The 21,516-nt window shown below is 41.3% G+C and overlaps 1 protein-coding gene across 2 annotated transcripts in view; it reads left to right on the top strand.

Annotated features, from left to right (window-relative positions):
* LOC306969954 (transcription factor COE1) overlaps positions 1–21,251 on the top strand; it is a 110,306-nt gene extending 89,055 nt beyond the window's left edge. The window contains exons 11-17 of one of the 2 annotated variants that reach the window (XM_079565750.1): positions 3,404–3,492; positions 14,579–14,644; positions 15,780–15,942; positions 16,150–16,332; positions 17,132–17,329; positions 17,532–17,600; positions 19,999–21,251. In XM_079565750.1, coding sequence (XP_079421876.1) covers positions 3,404–3,492; positions 14,579–14,644; positions 15,780–15,942; positions 16,150–16,332; positions 17,132–17,329; positions 17,532–17,599 — 767 coding nt within the window. In that variant the 3' untranslated portion in view covers position 17,600; positions 19,999–21,251. The remainder of the gene's footprint in view (positions 1–3,403; positions 3,493–14,578; positions 14,645–15,779; positions 15,943–16,149; positions 16,333–17,131; positions 17,330–17,531; positions 17,601–19,998) is intronic. The other variant, XM_079565751.1, reaches the window with a different exon arrangement.
* The last annotated feature ends 265 nt before the right edge of the window (positions 21,252–21,516 follow it).

Below are 21,516 nucleotides of genomic sequence, written 5' to 3'. Positions count from 1 at the left end.
GGGGAGCGCGACAGTGGCAGTTACTCTGACAGTTGATATGCCTCCGACTGTTAGCAGCTGTTTTTATACTTCTGTCAACCATCTCTGCAAATGTTTCCTCCGCACACGCCACGCCAAAATAACCGCGTTCCCATATGATACAATACGAACATATGGAAGCGTAGACTCGACATGTGGCAGAAAGAGTGAATCAGGTGTAAGTGTCCGCGACTTTAATGCAATTTTGCGAATACTTTGCACGAGCCCAAAAGCCCTCGCAAGTCGTCCTGTTTTTCTGGTTCCCGTTCAAGTCTTTTTTTTCCCCCGAGGTCTTTCGAATGACATGAATCATAAAACTCTGCAAATGTCCACAAATGATAAAATACGGCTTCTTTGGAGAGGACCGTGATTTGTTCTGGAGTTGAGCATCTGGTATTGTCCACAGCTCAGATTTATGCGGCCGCGGCGCTAACAAATTGAGCGGGTTAGGACGTAACAGAAAGCAGAAAGTTGGGTGTGAGTTTGCAATAAAACATACTCGAGATTCATCTGGAAGTGATCTATCAGCCCTGCACTTTCGGAAAGTACCAAACCCTCGCTCCAGCTGTGGATCGCACACCCACCGCCTCCACTCAGCAGTGCCCGTGGAGCAATCACAATACACGGCTTGTCAATACTTTCTACTACACTTTTACTAATATTTGTTTCAGTATTATCTTATATAATGTGTTTTATCTTGTTCATAAAGAGTAATGAGGCAGTTGTCATGGTGCAAGTAAAAGTAGTGAGCCAGTTCCAGGGTACTGATGAGAGTAAAAAGTACTAAGAGAAGTACTGAAGTTTTTGCAATAGTAGTTATTGTATCAGAGCAGCGCTTAATTTGTAAATTAGTAGTTTCAGGAACACTTTTGGTCTGATGTGATGGATTTGGGGAAACAGGCCAAAACAATTGCCGGAACACTGTCATTAAACACCATTATGTCAGATCAAATCTTTGCCAGATCCTCCTAAATATTTCCTGGATCCTTTACCCGGAAAAACTGGGGGGAATGCGGGGGAAATTAAGCACTGTATTGGCGGTATACAAATGGGAGTTTAAAGGCCCTTTGTTCCATGTATTTGTCATCGGATTCCAATAAAACGTTGTTTTTTTTCCGTCCATGACAGAAAAAAAGGTCAAGCCTTTTGCATCACAAACTGACAGTAGGGTTGATGACAACACCAATATATTTCCTTGGTCCCTTGTTTCTCAACTTTATTCCCTATGGGGTAAAAAGGGACATCACTTTATAGCAAATCAGGTACAGGTCTTTTTAAACAGTGTTTCTCAACTGGAGGGTCGTGGAACCCATATTTACTCAACCTGTTAACCCCCGCCTTTAACCGAGCGCATTCTTTCCAGTTCGGCTTTACTCAAATCTAACAGTTTAACGCCTCATTTGAAAGCTAAGACAAAAACGATAGTAACTTTTTTGACGCTTTTTGGCGTGTTTCCGTTGTCTTTTTTGTTGCATTTTCATCCTTGTATTCGTCGCTATTTTGACACTTTTTTCAAAAAGCTTTTAGATTTGGGTAAAACTGAATTGGAGAACATGTGCTCGGTTAAGGTGGGGGTTAAGAGATTAAAACAATATTGTCAATATTTATCTGGTGAAAAAGCATAGAAACATTATCTAGGTCTGTTAATTGTTATTGGTCTGTTATTGGATTGTTTTTTTATTATGCTCATTATTATTCAACAATAATGTGTAAGGACATGGAGTTTTTACATTATATCTAACAAAACCAGTTCAGTTTTGGGTCGGGACATGTCTTACGGTAATGGTGGGTCCATCTCCATACCAGTAAAGAACTGTTTTAAACTATTCTTTCTACCTTACCTGTGTAATGATCAAGTAGCAGAACATGTATGTAAGTAGAGGAGCTTTGCACTTGCTGGAACAGTTATTTGAAGTGCTTGTAGTGTTTGTTGCGTTTCCACCACTGCTTCCACCTCTCTGCACATATCCCTCTCACGTGTGCGGGACACTTTATCTACATTACAGCGATCACAGTGTTTTAAGAACATCTGTAGATAATGCATCAGAGTGACAGGCCGCGAGTGCTCCGTGATTGACGTATTGATTGGTGAGAGCTGCATGAAGGATGTAATTGCAACATTAAAGGCAGCGTTAAGTGTCTTTTAAAACCTTTTCAATCCCTTTGTAAATCATACCTGACGAGTTATTACGAGCCCGGCGCCTTTGTCTCGTATCCTCAAGCGGAGAAACGACACCATTACTGCGGTTAATTCAGCCGCCTTCATCTCAGAGCATCTGCATCAAACATTTACTGCAGGTATAGCCTTTACTGGAGTTGTAGTTTTGTTGAGAACTTTTACTCGACTACATTTTAAAGATCATTTTAATACTTTCTACTCCACTACATCTCTCAAAATTCAGCCATGTTTATTTTGAGAGCCATAAAATGCACAGTCTATGAACAGTAGGTGGCGCCGTGTAGATATGTAGCAAGGAAGATAGTTTATCCTCTTTGTGTTGCTAATTTCAGTGTAGTTTTTGTGTTTTTATAGCACTTACAGCAAACTGAGTGGTACTTTATGCTTTGAATACTTTTTGTACAGTAAATACTTGGTTACTTTCACTTGAGTAAAGCTTTTATTGGAGTAATATTTGACCAGTAGTTTCTGCACTTTTATGCAAATAATGAAATCTAGGACTTTGACCACCAGTGTCCACGGCCAGGATTCCCCTTGACATGAGATTGTAAACACAAATAACTTCAAATGCTTCCATAAGTTATAGCATCATAACGTTTTCGATAAATACTCAAATTAAAATGATGAGTTTTATGGTCATGAATTACACAGAGCATTCATTTTTTCACAAGGTTTATGTGGGAAATGAATTAAACCAGGGCTCCACTGTATCTTCTTACTCTTTATTCTATGTAAATATCATAACTTTCAATAATAATGTGAGTTTTTGGTCTTTCGGCCTTTGGTGTCTTCCTTTGTTCTCTGCTCTGACTATACCGTAATATTCAATACTAGTTTTGTTCCGCTCGGACTAACAATAGGCATCTACTTTAGGGCTGCAGTCTGGTAAAGAAGTCTCTAGGGTTGTTATTTCATCTAGAAAGTTTTTTTTCTCTCCCCAAAGTAAGTATGGAAGTTGTACAAATTGACAGATCCAATTAAGAGCCATTACTAGATAGAGCTGTATAGAGTCACTAATTAAAGTTTATGTGAACCGTCCCATCACTTGTTGGAGCCTCGCGTTCACGGATAATACGCGGTTAGGGATAGTCCTGAAAGTTTAAAGTGCTCATTTACTGAATCTCCCGGAATACAACTCAATGGACGATCCTCTTTGAGAGCGGATTTTGTGCTAATTATCTTTTCTCTGTTCTGTGTCTTGCGCAGCGTTAAACGAGCCCACCATAGACTACGGCTTCCAGAGGCTTCAGAAAGTTATCCCGCGGCACCCAGGGGACCCCGAGAGGCTGCCCAAGGTACCACCTCGCAATTAAAACACTCACACAAGCACTAACCGGACACAAAGGGAGAGGGGAGGGGAGGGGCTCGGGACAGGCCTTTAAAGTGTTGTGTAGATGTACAATTTTTACTTTATAGACAAAAGACAATGTAAAACAGTGGACCATGGACTTAATCTCAACGGTGTGTTCATTCTGTTTCAATTTTTGTTTTTAAATACGTATCTTTAAATGTTCCCAGGCTTTTTACTGGTTTTATTGTGGCCCAGATTGTTGTGATGTTGAAGGAGCGGTTGCGAGATAGGGCCGGACCACACTTAACACTTGAAGATATGGGATTAAGCTCGCATCAATACTTCTCTTGTTTGTTTAAGAACAACTGAGTACTTAACACAAAGCAAAAATAAAATGTGGAGCATAATAATAAGTTAATTAAGATCTATGTCGTAGAGAACAGACAACAGTAGAGATGGAAGAGAGAGAAAGAAAAGCAGCGTCTCAAACATCATAAAAGACAAAAGCTCAGGATTTTGTTCTCAAAATCACTAAATCTGCTGAGAGAAGAACATGCTTTTAGGTTTAGCCACATTTAAGTCATTTCTAAATGTGATGGTTTTAGTCAAGTTCTAGTCAGTTTCATTATAAAAAGTAATCATTATATTTCGATAAGTATTGGAAATTGGAATAAATGATAATAATCACTCGGATTTATATAGCTTTTGACAAACAGATTACACCACAATCGGCATTGGCAGAAGTGTCATTGTGAACAGGACTTTTCCCAATAGTGCCTGCTCTCCTCGTCCTCTGATCATCGCTTCGCACATTCATTCATCAACAGCTTTCTGCATTCATACACTATGGTATTTAAAACTGTCCTGAGAGAAGATAAAGTCCCTGTGACATCGCTGTCAGACGCTCCATGGAGGACGTACGCTGATTGTAGCGGCGCACAGGGAGAGAGGGGCGGAGCCTGCAGCATGTGAGCCCACGTGAGCTGACAGCGCCGCTCTGTCACGTTTACCGGGACAAACCACTTTCTCCCATGTTCGTCTCCGTCTCATTGACGTTACCTATAAACGTCCCGTCATGTTTTAGTCCCCAAAGAGATATTCTTAGCTCGTCATTGTTACATTTGTGTCATTAAAAAATGGTGCGTCAACGAAATGACATCGTTATCGTTTACAGTATTCAATAATGATAGTGGTGATTTTAAATTGAAATATTGGAGTATTAGTTCACATAAAAGTACGTCGTATTTGTAGTCTTCATTCTCCCTATAGGGAACTGTGGCCTCTGCGTTTGACCCATCATGACCCATGTTTAAACCAGTGCCTCAGGGCGACTTGTCAGCAGCAGTGGAGGACCGCAGTGTAGCGCTCACTATTTTTTAGATTCAGGACATCCTTGCTGTGAGGAAAGAGGGCTGACTGCTGTGACATCAGGTGACGTCATTGTACACAGTAACGCTCAGAGCATTGTGGATCTCCAGCTTCAGAAGAAAATAATAATGCATTTATGTTCATTTTTCCAGTCTCTGGTGGTTTGTTTTTTACCTCTGAGTGAACTCTTCTGCGTGTGCGATGTTTAACCCCACTTACGGCTTCCGCGTTTGAACCGTCTCCAGATCACACAATCACGTCTTATTATTTGTTTATCACATGAAGCGCATTCAAAAGCAGCCGCACATGTAAACAATTAACACCAGAAGACGAGCAACACTTTGATACACTGTCATCTCGCACATGCAGCTTTCCAAAAGTGCATATGTTTAAGAGTTTCCACGTTGCGCTGCTTCCCATATGAACAAGCTGGGGTCACGACCTCCTGATCAGCTGATGCTCAGGGCGGGCCGGGATTGGCCGACAGAGCGGTGACATCCTTTGCGTGGCGGGCGTTGGCCTTGAATGGAAGCAGAAATGGTGGTGATGTAATTGCACTCGCGTCGACAGCCAGGCTCCTGCTGCATCTGTTAGCGATCATGTGGTTGTCAGGTGATGTACTTGATCGCCGTGGGAACGCGTTATAATGTAAACATGAAGTTGAATATGTTCGGGCCCTGTGGGACAGTAGTGAGGTTTGACTTATTATACAACTGACTTAAATTTTAGTCTTTTCAGTCTGTATTTATCAACCTATTTTTTAATTATTTTTTGTCTCAAATAAACCTATATGCCTGATCATCTTAGCCGTGCATTTCAGTCACATGACATTTCCCTGTTATTTTCAAGACTTTTGACCATTAAAAAGATATTAGAGCATATGAATTTTTGTTTATGTTCTCCTAACCTACTTCCAGTCGTCACACCAATACATTCATACAAACAATAATTTGCTTTGTCTGTGTAAGCTCTCAGTCGTACAGGAGTTGTCCATCTTCAATGAAGGTATTCAAGTCGTCTTCTGTACTCAGTAGTTGGAGTCTTGAACGTTTTGCCTCTCATCCAATAGTTTTGCAAATGTGCGAAACGTTCGAAACTCCAACCACTGAATAATTTGCTTTGTTAAAGCAGGACTTAGAAACTTGTTTACCTTAATAAATCCTTTCCGTAGGCCCTCTGGGGGCAATACAAGTATTAATGGGATGATTGGGGGGTCTTTCATCTCCCCCTGGTGTCTCTGTCCAGAAAACCACACTTGCAGCTTTCCCTGCACCGACCCGTAGGCCCCAATACACCCTAATTGAATCACGAAGGAGAAGCGAACAGGCTATCGGGCAAAGCTAACTGCGGGCTAGCGTTACTTAAACAGCATTTACAGCCAAGTTTGAGTGAAAAAAAATTACAATATCCCTGTACAATATCCCTCTCTCCCTCTGTAGTCTTTACTCTCACGGATAATTAATGAGTAAAAAAACGAAACATGCTACGACACCTGCAGTGGCGCTTCTGGCCTCCAGGGGCACGACTTACTTAGTACTGCTTTACCAGGTATCTGTATCCTAAAATACCGTTCATGTAATGGAGCACTGCTCATAATCATCGCAGAGTTACACGTGACAAAACACCGTGTTATTCCCAGATCCAAACACGTTCACAGATATAGGCCGGGTTTAGAAAATCGATTCAAAAATCAATAGTTTAAAACGTGGGATGTACGTCATTTCATGTAGTAAATGTATAATCAATATGTAACCTATACCCTCCATATAACCTTGGACTGTGCGATAAAATGTAGATTTATTCCCACTATTCTGCTTTGGAGCCCTATAGATTCTGAGAGCTATAGGTTTATTTCTATTTTATCTAGGTTTGGGAAGATTCTGTGAACTCGACTTTCAGTTTCGAAATGCAATTTAGATCCCTGCCCTATTTAAAATAAGGGCTTTTGTTACAGATCGTAGGAACGTATTACATTTATAAACCGTTAACATGCTGTTCCCAAGAGGAAATTCATGGCTTACAATGCTGCGCAGTCATAGTCACCCTAAACATTTCCTCGTAACAGTTGTAGTACATTTCCCTTTTGCCCCATTAGTGTCTCCTGAACTGAAATTAGGGACCTATAGCAGAAATCAAGAAATCAATTCAACCAATCTGTCGACCAACTTACCATAAATTCAATTAGTGGCTCAGAGGCGCGGCACGGGAAACAGTTGTAGAAAGCCAAAGCGTTTGATGGAATAATTGATGCGCGCTGCAGGTTCTGGTAAGGCCTGAGTCAGAACAGGCAGTAATTGAATCATTTTCACACAAGCAAACGCACTTACAGCGCGTACGTCGGAGTGGAGGGATGTGCGGCTTGTTAGCAGGAGCCACTGCGACGCCCTCACATGTGCTGAGTGTAAACATAAAGGAAATGGCTGCCTTGACGTGTCTCGAGAAAGTATTTCAGGACGGGAGCAGGTTAATTGGGTCGTGTAAATGAATTGAGTCCCTGTTCGAAAGTTGTCATCCTTTTTTGATCCATTTTTTAAAACGAAATGTTTGTATATGTTTCCGATGGCTGTTACCGGGCAGAAATATCTAACTGTTTTGCATTAAATGTCCCGCTTTTACTCTCAAACTAATGAGGTCTCTACTTCCATTAATTGCGTCTATAAATAACTTAAAAAAATCAAAATTATTGATATGACTCCTGACCCCGACGCTGCATTAATGACCGTAGCTCATAAAAATTGAATTGGTATCATATCTTTTAACTGCCCCGGTTTATTTTAAGCTGCATTATGTCATGATTTCAATACAAGGCAATGGGAGAGCTGCAAATGCAATGTGAGAGATCTTAACAAGGCAGTCTTAATAATACACAAGGGAAGAAAGTGAATATTATTACTTTATGACTAATGAGTGCGCGTCAAGAGACGGAGCAGCGTATCGATTCTGCTCTATATTTTATACAACACTACGGTATTGATTCTTTTTGTGTTGACTATAATCTGCGCATTTTACAGTATTAAGATACTTTTGCATGCGCATTTCAATGATGTACTTGTGCTGTATGTTGGAGGCTTTGTTGTTACGATCATGTGTTATGATGAGAGAAGGCAACGTGAGTGAAAGGCCAAACAGCTGTTCGTCCAAACCTCTGCACCTCTTTTCGGTTTGTCTTTGGGTCTTTCAGAAGTGCGTGTAGCGTTCTAGACAGTGAGCAAATATGGAAGACAAGGATCTCCAACCAGTACCTTTTCAGCCCTTTCTTGGTAGCTCTCCAAAGGCTTTCGACATCTCTACACGCGCGTCATGCTGAACAGAATCTGCAAGCATCGGTACATAAAGTAAAGTTTGCGGACAAAATTCAGTTTCTTTGATTATGCTAACCTCACCTGAACCAAGCACATTTTCTCCAGTTTGGCATTTCCCAAATCTAAAAGCTTAATGAAAATGTGTCAAGATAGCGACAAAAACGAGATGAAAACGCTACAACAAAGCGACGAAAACGTGACAAAGAAAGTGACAAAAAAAATTATTAAAGTGCAACAAAAAAAGAGGCAAAAGTGTGACGAGAATGCAGTAAAAAAAAAGCCAAAAAAAAGTGACAAAAACTCAACAAAAAAGTGTGATGAAAACGCAATAAAAAAGCCACAAAAGAGTGACAAAAAATGCCATGAAAGTGCAACAAAAAAGTGACAAGTGTGACGAAAACGCAGTGAACAAGAAACAAAAAAGTGACAAAAACTCAATAAAAAAGTGGTAAAAATTAGATGAAAAAGTGCCGACAACATGGCAACAATGCAAGGAAGAAGATCTGTTTAGAACAGTTTTGTAGGTCTTAGCTTTCAAATGAGGCCTATTGGCTGTAAGCTCTAGTCAAGAAGCTTTAAGATTTAGGTAAAGCCGAACTGTAGACAATGGGTGATAAGACGTTAATACCATCTTGGCGTTTACCTCTCCATAGGTGAACTCCTGTGTCGTCCAAATAATAAGTGTAGCTTCCTGACTTGTGTGGATTAGCTGGACAACACACCGTTTGTCTCATCAACCAAATAAAGTCTAATCATACTCTCTGTATGAATAAATGAAATACACGAGTTCAATACGTAAGAGTATTTAGTGAGTTATGAGCGAGGAAGCGGCGAAAATAAACATGTCCGATACATCTTTTACATAAAATCGTGATGCATTTGGAATGATTACTGTTATAATAATAGTATAATATGTTCTGCAGTACCTGGACCTATTCTCATCCCTCACTGTGGCCTGTTTTGGGGTTGTTTTGCCCCGTTCGGTCGCTCCGCTATTGTAGCTCCTCTGTGTGTTGTGTGTGTGGAGCCGTGGGTCATTTATCACTGGGAGTCCCGCGGTCGATCGCAGGGTTTATTACCGCTGCCGCCGACAGACTCACTGTGAATGTGTTTACAGCCTGTTTATGTGGATACAACATCAGAGACTCTCCTAATCATAGTTTGGTGATGAAACAGGTAAGAGGTATCACTGGGTGCCACACAAAATGACACTCCTGCGATAAGGAAGGGGTCTTTAAAAACTGTTTACTATGCTAACGGCTTTGAATGGTTTGAAGAATCATAGTGTGTGTGCTCTCGCTGGTGTCTTGAGGAGGGATGGAGAGGTAGAAGAAGTTGTGGCGAGGGCAGGACAGACGGACAGAGCAGTGGAGTGGATGAGAGGATTACAGAGGACAGCAGAAGAGCTCGTAATTGCTCACTGAACATTGAGGGGATTTGAGCCCTCACACACAGACCACGCGTGTCCCAGGCCAGTCTTCAGACGCACCCATATGTGCTCCCACTGTACTGACAGGGCGATACTGTGTCAACTGTAAAACTGTAAAAAAAGAAATGATAATATAACAATATCACCCCATTCTACTTTCCTTGTACATTTCCGTAACAAAAAACAAAACAAAAATAAAGTAAATAATTGCCTACCATATTTTTCAGTCACACCAGCCAAAAAATGCATAATGAGGAAGAAAAACCTTCGGACCAGCTTTGGCAACTACTTGGAGGCGTAACTGCACCGTTGACAAGCCTCTCCCGGCAGCAGGTTGTTCAAGCACCCATTTGAGAACTCGTTCCTCTCGCTCTGGCCATCTAGCTTTTAGACCACAATTAGCTTTTTTTGTTTTCTTTAATGCGGTAAGAGGAATCTCCGCTGTTCGCCAATCCCTTCTCGCTCACTCCAAACTTCCTTCCTGCCTCTAGATTACCTTTTTTTGCATTTTCAGTGGTACAGGAGTAGCAGATACATTCTAGAGCGCCGTCTAGTGACTGTCAGTGTGAAAATAAGTGTAATTATAGATTTTGATGTATAAGTCGCTCCTGATTATAAGTCACTCCTCAGCAAAACTATGAAAAAAGTGTGACTTATATTCCGGAAAATATTGTACATTGGTGTGTGTATTACAGTGAATATTCGGACAAACAACAACTGCAGACTCACTTTGCTCTGCATCATAGTTGTGCTGTTTTTGAATGTTCATAAAAGTTTAGATCCATTCATTGATCATGACACAGAAAGGTACAAACGTCCCAATAGCATCTCTCGTTTCTAGGCGCGTCGTTGTGCTCATTTCATCCGGTCCTGAAGCTGTGGACATGTTTGTTGAAGGCTGCAGCTCTGAGTGTGTCATTGCTCATTACTTTCTCTGACTCACGACGTGCATCACATGTAGATGAGGTCATGAATTACGCCCTGCACAGGTCACATCATACACTCGCAAAACCAGCGGAGACGAAACACTGTGCCCACTATCAATTTACCAGTGGATTTGAGAATTCAACTAAAACGATATCAACAATGTGTGTGTTTGTTACGTTTTATTCATATTTGCATTATGAAAGTGAGCTTCTGGTGTAGTTGTTCTGGTTTAGTCCTGTTTTATTATTGCGGGAGTTTCTAATGTCCTCAGTTTAAAATCATACCCTCTTCTTTCTGACCTGAACTGCTGTGACTCTGGTGAAAGTAGATGCGTTAAGGCCGTCTCGCTCACTTCATCATCCTTAAGCCGGAGATCCTTTTGTGTGCAAGCATCCGAGCCGTGTGTGATATCAATCTGCTCGGCCATGACATCATCCCAGCGCCGAGGTGTGACCCTGCATGTACGGCATCCCTAATGGGACATTAGAAGCGGATCACGCGGCTAATGTAGCAGCATTAGGTAGGAATCCGTCATAGTGTGTCATGTCTACACAAGAGCGTTCTGACCCGAGGATCCCGAGCTCTGCGTTTCCCCCAAGCTAACGCTAACGCTACAGCATGTGTGCGTCTTTAATGTGCGCTTTCCGCATTAGGAACGGCCATAACTCAGGCTATAAAAGCACCCGGACATCTACTGTTAGCATCTCTGCTATCTTCTCTGTCCTAACCGCTGCCCATCGAGGCATTTAACCAAAAATATCAAGATGAAAAGGGGCTTTGTCCTTATATAAATAAACCACAGAGTTGGCCCATCAGAAATATCGACATTGAAACTCTTTAAACTGTTTTATTTTGAGAGATGGTCAGGAATACAAAGAACAGTATAAAAATGTGTGATTGACAGCTACATGTCATCCATAAATACTTGACAGCAGCTAAACACGGCGTGGGGCACTGCAGTTCTCTGGGTCACAGCTTTGAAATCAGATATGCACTGAAAACAGGACTCAAACTTAACGACAGATGTTAAATATGACTTTGGTGAAGTTTTATCATTAAATACGGTCACAGTGCATCCTTTCAGCACACAGTTTTGTGACACTTTTAACTTTCAAATGTTGCTTTATTGGGACTCCATACCTACAATATCATCTAATTTTTGCCACTATTTTGTTGAATTTTTGTTGCACTTTTGACTGCACTGTCATCGCTTTTTTGTCACTCTTTTGTTACTTTTATGTTGTTTTTTTGTCGCTTATCTGTGGCCTCTTTGTGGCTTTTGTATTCCGTTTTCGTCATATTTTTTAAGTGTTTTCTCACTTTTTTTGCTGCACTTTTTGTCACTTTTTTGTGCCTTTATTTTGTGGGGTGTTATTTTCGGTGGGTGTTAAAAGGTTAAATATATAATTTATTTTTAAAATAGGAGATTTGTAGAAAAATCAAATCCCTTTGGCACTTTTGTTTCTAACATTGTTCAGTCTGAAGTATATTAGCTTTCATTAGAAGCTTAGTATTTCCCCCTAGAAATAATTAGGTTGTGACGATCCCACTTGTTCTCAAATAGTACTGTACAATGCCCACCTTTCAAACTCGTATTTAATGCTAATTGGTAGAAACGATTGTACAATAGTCCTTTAAATCCAGTCCCTATCATCTGCTCACAGCCTGGTGCTTCCTTTCTTATTCTTAAGTGTTTTAATCTGGGAACAATGGCGTCGATTCTTTCGTGTGAGTGATGTCGTGTGCAGACCTAGTGCTGATGATGTTACCGCGCGATCATCTTTCTTCCCGTTTATCAGCTCCGCTTTTACTGGAAACACTGGGGTCATGTTTCCATTCGTGTATGTGCATCCATCTCCCGTCTAATACTGGGGAGGGGGGGGGTTTAACTGTGCGATATGCGGACAGGAATAATGCGTCAAAGATATTTACTGATTTGTGGAACCATGACCAAAAAAAAAGAGCCCAGATTTGTGATAACCTGTAGCCATATTTAAGTGTTTTTTCAAATGGATAGATATGTATGCAGGTCCACTCCAAACAAGACCCACAGTTTGAGTAACGCTGGTGTGAAAGATTGAATTTAGCAGCGTGGACAGACTAAAACTGCTGACTGCTGCCCGGGTGACCTCTCATATTCTCTCTATTGGAGTCACAATATGTTTCACACACGCACACACACACACCAGGCTGAAGCAATGGGAGTGAGGTGTAGAGTCATACAGAGCAGGTTATTACTGCAAAGAGCCCAGTAATTTTCTCTGTGTCGCCGGGCGGACCTCACGCTGAGGGCAACGACAACACATTAACCGTTAAACAAGACACCTTACACCCCGGGGCGAAGAGTGCTCGGGGGGAGAGAGAGAAGGATGGGAGGAGGGACAGGAGAGAGAGAGAGATGGGAGGGGGGGTGAGGAGGAAAGACTGGGAGTGGTGCAGAGGAGGTGGAAATGGACATGGAAATGGAGGAATTCAAGATAACACTAAGCAGTCAATTGATAAAACAGTGAATTCATAAGAAGTCACTCATACACTACATTTCCTGTACAATGTTTCTTCCCTTTTCACATTAGGCCGGCACAATTTAAAGACTATTAACCCCTTAACCCCCGCCTTAACCGAGCAGATTGTCTCCAGTTTGGCATTACCCAAATCCAAAAGCAAAAAAGTGGCAAAAGAACGATAAAAGCACACAACTAAAGAGTGATGAAAACACAACAAAAACTCTTCCAAAATGTGACAAAAACATGGCAGGAGAGCGACAAAAGCGCGCTGGACAAACAACAATAACAAAACAATAAAAGCAACAAAACACAACTAAAGAGTGTAAAAAAATCCCATGGAAAAAGTGACCAAAACACGATAAAACAACTACGAAAACATGACAGAAAGGCTTCAAAAATCTGACCAAAAAACAGCAACAACACGACAAAAAAGCTTTTAGATTTGGGTCAAGCTGAACTGGAGAAAATGTGCTTGGTTAAGGCGGGGGTTAAGGTGTTAAATTATCGTTCATATCACATTATCCATCGCATAAAGCACAGTATATCCCAGAATCACTGAGGGCTTCCATCTAACTCAAAAGTTCAGTTTTGATCATTATTTTCCCAGTTTAGTTTTATTAAAGTCGAATCTCCATCCTGATTTTTTTTTTGCATTATTATATTGACTCAAAATGTATAATTTTTTTGTCTAAATGGAATCTTAATTACTGTGTTAAATGTTTCTTCTTATATTTGATCACAGCTTTTTTCTGATATATTTAGTTTGAGCTACATAGTCTCATTGAGCCGTTATGTTTCTCTGGCCAAATGGAGGCAGGGGTTAAACTGTGTATTTGGTAAAAAAGACAGAAGCTTTGAAAGACTAGATGCAATGATCGAACAAACCTGTTGGCACTGAGCGACAAAGCTTTAATATGAAGGCCGTTTAAAAATAAATGACTGACAGCTACGTGTCAGGCACAAAGCTATAAATATTTCATAGGCATGCGATATATTTGACACAAAAATGCCTTTATTTAGATAAAATGGTTATTGTTGTGTGGAGGGTTCTACAAATCTGTAAACGCATAAGTAGTAGTCAATAACACAGGTGAGGCCTTTGGGTGTTCTCCAGGTTCTCCACTTTCCCCTAACCTCCCCTGCTCTACAGTCGCTCACGGCTTCTGATCATTTAGTCATATAATACTATATAAGTAAAAATTGACAAACCCATTAATATGAAGTATCTTTGCAGATGAATCCGTCCATAGGTCTCACCCTGTGCATTATTCTGAATACATTAAGCTGTATGTTCACTGTCTGCTTTCTGCACGTGTGTAATCGAAACCGCTGTCACTTAAGTTCCCACTCAGACACATAAAAGCGCCGCCGATGACAGGTGATAGTGACTCTTTGAAAGGTGCGAAAAAGCAATTTGTTTATCGTGCGCCGCATATGAAATGGATGGCGGGGGTTTTATGCATATGCTCCTGATTGCACTCGTGTCTTTTAGAGCTCTTTCTCCCGTGGTGTTTTCCGAAGCCTCTGACAAAAACTATTATTTTTTGTCTGGTTTTTCAGGAGGTGATTCTGAAAAGAGCAGCAGATCTGGTAGAAGCGCTCTACGGCCTGCCCCATAACAACCAGGTAGGACTCGCAAAGTATATCAAGAAAATGAATCAATTAGTAACATTTTGTGGCTGTAAGTATCTTGCACTTATTGGACATAATGTTTCGGTGTCCCAAGTAAATCACTTCTTTTTTTTTTTTTATTGTGCCAGAATGAATACTCTGAGTCGTATTCAACAACGCCAAGCCAATAGAAAGATCCCTGTATTGTAACATTGCCAATAACAGCAATGAAGTTAATCGGGCTCTGACACATGAACCGCTTGTGTCATTCAACAGACCTTCCTCCCATGACTCATACAAAATGACTGTAACCACGTGGATTAATGGTTTTAGGAAGCTGTCACAGTCACAGATGGAGGGCAGGGCCGGTTTGGGAGAGGCACTGGGAAAATCTGTAAATGTTAAAGGGATGTTTCAAGATTTTTGACATAGGGCCTCATTTCCTAGTTATCCAGTGTATTTGATTTCTGGAGATTTTTTTTGCATGCATTCCTTATATTTGAAGAGTTTAGTGGTGCTAGGATTGTTCTAGGCTAGCGCATGTCTATGGTATCTAGTAGCCTGCATTAAAAACCTCTTCAAAATCATTGGGTAGTCCTCCAAACGTTGCCATATCTCATTTGTAGAAAGCTCCTTTGTGAATTCCACGTGTAGTAAAGCCAAACTACTGCAGACCGGTAACCTGGAAGCTGATGCTGCACTAATAAAAGTTATTTTAAATGCAAAATGGTTATATTTTAAAAAAAAATATTCAGTCAACACAGACATTTATATCTGTAGTCTGGTGTTATAAGGGATTTGCCTAAGGTCAGACTGTTTTTAATGCAGGCTACTAGTTACCATAGCACTAGCACTAGCCTAGCACTAGCCTAGCACTAGCCTAGCACTAGCCTAGCACTAGCCTAGCACTAGCCTAGCACTAGCCTAGCACCACTAAACTCTTCAAACATAAGGACTGCATGAATTAGGAAAACAAAATATCTCCAGAAATCAACAACACTCTGGGTAACCAGGAAATGAGGCCCTATGCCAGAAGTTCTTTCAAGTGAAAACAAAGCCACCTTCAACTTGTGTGGATAAATGACAAAGATGGACAGCGACCTGTTCAGCTCATCTGCCACTGTGACCTCACGTTGCTCGTCTGCTGCAGGAGATCATCTTGAAGCGGGCGGCGGACATCGCGGAGGCTCTGTACAGTGTCCCGCGGGGCCACACCCAGCTCTCAGGCTCCGCCCACTCAGGCATGATGGGAGTCAACTCCTTCACCGGGCAGCTGTCCGTCAATGTGGCCGAGCCGACACAGGGCAACCAAGGTACAACTTCGGATGCTCATAAAGAAGTTCTCTGCTCTATATTATTAGATAAATGTTGTGTGATGTGACCTTTTTGTATTTATTTCTTTACTAACTCATCCTTGTCATCTGTTTTGTGATTAGCATGTAAAACTTCAATCTCCACTAACCTGGTGGCTTTGCATCATAATTAAACTCCACTTCGCCTTCTTGTTGTTTCCTCCGCAGGCTTTGTCCGCAGCAGCAGCAGCGTGTCTCCTCACGGCTACGTCCCCAGCTCCACCCCTCAGCAGAGCGGCTACACCTCCGTCAGCTCCTCCATGAACGGATACAGCAACAACAGCGGCATGAATAACCTGGGAGGCTCGCCCACCTTCCTCAACGGCTCCGCGGCCAACTCGCCTTATGCCAGTGAGTCCAGATTCGAGTGTGCACAAAGGTCTTTTTATAGCACGAATAGCATTGTCCGAAAACTGGCATGACAAGAAAGTAGAAAGGTTGAAGCAAGTAGGTGACACACTTAACTTCAAGGGACTATAGGGAGTTTAAAAGTGTTAAAATTATGTATTTTCCTCCACCTACATGTTCCAGCCATGTCCTAATGTGTAGAATGAGCCCAGACCTGTTCACCACAACTGCACTGTCACTCAAAAAGGTGTCACTTGCACGAGCTTAATATAGGCGGTGCAGTTACACATATGGCCTGAGATGGCAGTAGTGAGTATAAAATGGCCAACTTGCATCCAGCCCCTTTAAACATACTTTGAGTCGCATAAATTAAGCATATCACGAAAAAAAAAGAAAAAGGTAATGCCTTTACGTAGAACAATCAGATGTTCGTTGTTGGATTGGCAGAGGGAGTACAGTGGTTTGTATTCCTCAGGGAATCTCTCTGTCTCAGTCTTTTTCGCGTTTTAATTGTATCATTTTCAAGGACAACGTTCAGAAGTTTTGATATTGATCGTTAAAGCTTTGTTTTTCTCCTGATCACGATGACAACAAGGTGATTGGTGATTGTCAAAATGTCAATCCACTTAATTGCACTTTACGCTATATTTCTACTTGCTGGCCTGATGAATGGGTGTCAGACATGGAAAATTCCACTCATTTCTTATGTGTCAGCTCAACATAAATGCATAAGGACTTGCTCGCCTTCGCAGGACAGGGACGATGGGTTTTGGACTCACCCGTTCTGCCTTTGTCCTCACAGTCGTCCCGTCCAGTCCCACGATGGCGTCCTCCACCTCTCTCCCCTCGAACTGCTCGTCCTCGTCCGGCGTCTTCTCCTTCTCTCCGGCCAACATGGTGTCCGCCGCCGTCAAACAGAAATCTGCCTTCGCCCCCGTGGTCCGGCCCTCCTCCTCCCCGCCCCCCTCCTGCACCAGCACCAACGGCAACGGCCTACAAGGTAAAAGCTCCAGAGCATCTTTATTAGTAAAAGAAAAGACTAGTTTGTCCCCTGCATGTTTTCATTTAAGTAGCTCAATAACAGTAACAGTGTCTCTATATTGAGTTCTCTCAGTTTTCTTTTCATTCCTTCCTTGTTTTTTCTTTCATTTCTAACATGTTTCCTGTTTTTTATTCCTCTCGATCTCTGCCTGTTTGTCCAGATCAAACCTTTGTGGACTCTAGCAAGTACTCCTCCGCCAGCTCTCTACAGGGACTGGCCTTCTCCTGAAGTACGTCACTCAGACACTCACTAATCCACACTAACAACCTCTGCATGTTTACCTCCAGTGGACCGTTGTTTGCTTGGATTTCTTTTAGTGTCTTCAGTCTTGAGTACTTCTGTTCTGTCTTGTTTTTTGTTTTGATACAGCACTTAATTAGGGACATATAAAGTATGTTAAATCACCTTTTTTTTTTGCTTTTAACCTCCTCATTATGTTTTTTTCTCTCCTCAAAAACCTACCTGAAGTATCGTTCACACAGTTTTTAACACATCGAGTGCCAAAAATGAAAAAACGTTTTTTTTGCGGGGTTTAATTACAAAACTAGACACTCTTATACACCGTATGTGTGATTTTGGGAGCTCTGTGATGAACAGAACTGAAATAAATGACGATCTGGACATTTCAGAAATGACCGCGCCCCTCGTTAGTTCATGGTGTGTTTCCAATGCCCCGCCCATCGGTCCTTCAGCAGCAGCACTTAAGAGAGAGAGGAGGAAGTGAGAGCAGAGGCATCTCCTGCACAGAACAACGATCTCCACACCTTGTGCTTCAGATCGCTCTTTATTTTGTATCAGTCAGCTTCATAATTTACGCAATATCTCAGTTTCTAGAAAAAAACCTGCGATTTTGATCAAGATTTCTCAGGAACCGAGGCACGTAGACTTAAACTGTTTCCATCTACTGAGAGCTTAGGGTCTCCCCTTTCAAATGAGCCATAGCATGTGTCCATAGCTGTAACATAGAATACGCTGTGGTGCTACAAATATCATGAAATATGGTCTGGATCGTCCGCACTCTACAGCTAAATCCCCAAAACAGCGCGGCACTCAATGTGTTAATATCCCCAGTTACTTTGGTTGTTCCTTCTTCCACTGCAGAAGCGCTCCAGGGTGTGTTTCCTGGATTTTGTCATATGCACAATGTACATGTCCTAATAAACAAATGTTTACAAATGTACAAAAAACAGCCGATATGAGTTGAATAACCAAACAGTGCAAATATAACAGATGGCAGCTGACAGGTTATTTGCTGCTCATGAGTCTGATTGCAGAGTTATTTATTGTTTATTACAGTTTTGTCATTGGTGTTGAGGTTGGGTATGAGAACTTTTTACAACATAAAGAGTCATATGAACTGGTAAATGGGAATTAAATGAAGAACTCCGAGAAATTTAAGAAGTTCGTTGAGTTCTTAAACTCCAAGAAGTTTAAATGAACAGGCCACTGTTTTTACACACTGAGATATGTTCTTACCTGAGCTTAGACAAGTTGATGCGTACCTGTCTGGTCAAATGTTGTTAGCATTTAGCCTCTCCTCGCATAGGTATAGCTCCAAACTGGGCTGCAGTTAGAAGTGACCAAGCTCTTTCACGTTTTCCCTATTTAAACACAATTACGTAACAACATTTGCGTGACTAAGTCCAGACAGTTGTGCATCAACTCGTCTAAGCTCAGGTAAGAACATATAATATGTAAAAACGGTGGGCTGTTCCTTTAAGAACACAGTCTTTCTCTTGGATACTATTAATGACAAATACATGTCCAACCACAGTTTCAGACTTTTAGTGTCATATGTCGAACAATGCTGGGATTTGGCATGTTGTAGTTACATACAAGAAGCGGTTTTCAGTCTGTCTCCAAATCCTTTCACATATCCATGTGACGTTATCGTGCGCCTCTGAGAGGCCGTGGAAACTCCATTCCCGAAGCACAGCTGAAATAAACAGTCCCTCATTCCCACAGTCACACTCTGGACTTGCACAAATCAGCTGCTCCTCCTCATAAACCTGCCCAAACTTAACTCAATAACTCCTAAAATAAATAGTTTGGAAAGTGTTCACATGCCTCCCTTGGGTTTAAGGTGAGACACTCCAGGTAAATGGAGGGACGGGGTAATTTATCTTGTTAAACCTTTGTTTTTTAGACATTGTTTTCATATGGAAATAAGGCTCATTTTAGAGTGAAAAAATGGCTACATGTGCCTTTATTTCCAGGGAGGAAATCACTTTTATTGAAAGAGCCATGTTTATTTTGTTGACTTATTTAATGAAAACCTAAGAGTTGCATTTATTAAAAACCGGTGCTACTTTACGGGTTGTTGTCGCCCCTAGTCTGTGAGAAAAAAAAGAGTTTTGCGTGCGGTTTCTTGTCCCAAACCCAGCACACGGCGTTCACCAGTCTGCCCCATAGACTTACAGCAACATGCCAACTGTTCCCATGCATCTTCAAAGCCAATAATGTGACTTCAGTGATTTATCGGAGCATTGATGTTTTAAATGTCACGCAGCTGCACAGATGGGACAACATACTGATATATTTACAGGCTTTTTTCCCCCCCCTCCCCCTCTGCTATAAAAATATTTGGCAGCGTTTGGTAATATTTGTTTTTTCTTCCTTTTCGACAGCTATCCCAGGAATGATCGTCCCGCCCATGTGAAGGTGCAGACGGGACATGGTGCGCGTTGTTAGGACTGCTTGGAATTTTTTTGAGACGGACTTTGCTGCAAGAAGACTCCGGTCCGGGGACACTAGACGACGGCGTCCCACGTTTTTTGAAGGAAACAAAACTCAACTCAGGCCCTTTCTATGGAAAACATTTAAAACAAGGAACACATGGACTGAAAAACCTGTTGTTTAGACTTTGTACACGTTTTATAGGATTATACATACGAGCTCTCCGCGGACCGTACACGGGAAATGTATTTATTTTAGAGGGAATCTGCTTCCTGTCTCGAGTGAATTCTTTTTGTGCAACGTTTTAAAGTGTGATAATCATAAGTGTAACCTAACGAGAGGGTTTTTATTTATGAAGGAGGAAAAAATGTGAAGAAAAGACACGCGATGAGGATGATGTTGATGATTCTGAACTTAAGCATGGGTCAGATCCTGGAGGCGCAGACGAGCCAAACCAGCCACACACATTCACTGTTTTGCCAAATACTCATTTTATTAAACATCGACTTCTTCTTTATGCAGATGCCATTTCACCGTCCATGTTGGTGTATCATCATCAAGTTTGGAAATAGATTTAACCAACGACACACTGGCCGAATTGAGATTTTTAACACAGGCGTTGTGTCTCTGAGAACTCATAAATGGACAGGCTTTAACTCCTTAACCGAGTGCATTTTCTCCAGTTTAGCTTTACCCGAATCTAAAAGGTTACAGCCTATGGGCCAGTGTAAAGCCTCTTTTCTCCATTTTAAGATCAATAAAGCCATATTTTATTGTCATGAGATTGCAAGATCAATTATATCTATTGATAAACTAATGGATGAACATTAAACAAGGATCAACGGACTAATACACTAATTATCCGTATATAACTTTAATATAAACAACTCACATGAAGTGATCTGATCATTACAAATATGTTAGATCAGTTATTTCTTAAACTAAAATACAAATACTAGGCTTCAGCTGTGGTTATTTTATTGTATTCGGCTTCTTTAGGTATTTCTATTATAATTTCTGACCCAGCCTTGATTAGTTTTTGTTAGCATTAGCATTCACTGGCTAGCTTTAGCATGCTATTGCTAGCACAGGGATCAAAAATGCATGTGTGGAGGTTAAAACTAAATCAGTGATTGAATTCTCCTGGTTCTTAGCTTTACAGTGACATACAACATGCCCATACTCACTTAGACTTAGGTGGTAAAAGTTGGTATCAGTTTGGTATTGGATATTTGTAGCCAATACCTAATATTGTATTTTTCCAGTATCCAATATCCGACAGCAGTATCGGATCGTTGCATCCCTGGTTTTCATCACACATTTTTGTCAATTTTTCATGTTTTTTTTGTTGTCACGTTTGCCAAACTGGAGAAAATGTGCTCGGCTCATGTGGGGGTTCAGAGGTTAAGGCTTTTTGTGCCACATTGTGCGACATCTTTCTGCCTAAGACTTACTGCCATCTTCAGTGT

Source organism: Gobius niger, assembly GCF_951799975.1.
Source record: "Gobius niger genome assembly, chromosome: 11".
Classification (NCBI taxonomy): domain Eukaryota; kingdom Metazoa; phylum Chordata; class Actinopteri; order Gobiiformes; family Gobiidae; genus Gobius; species Gobius niger.
Note: the sequence above shows the minus strand (reverse complement) of the source record. Positions and strands in the feature narration are given on the sequence as shown.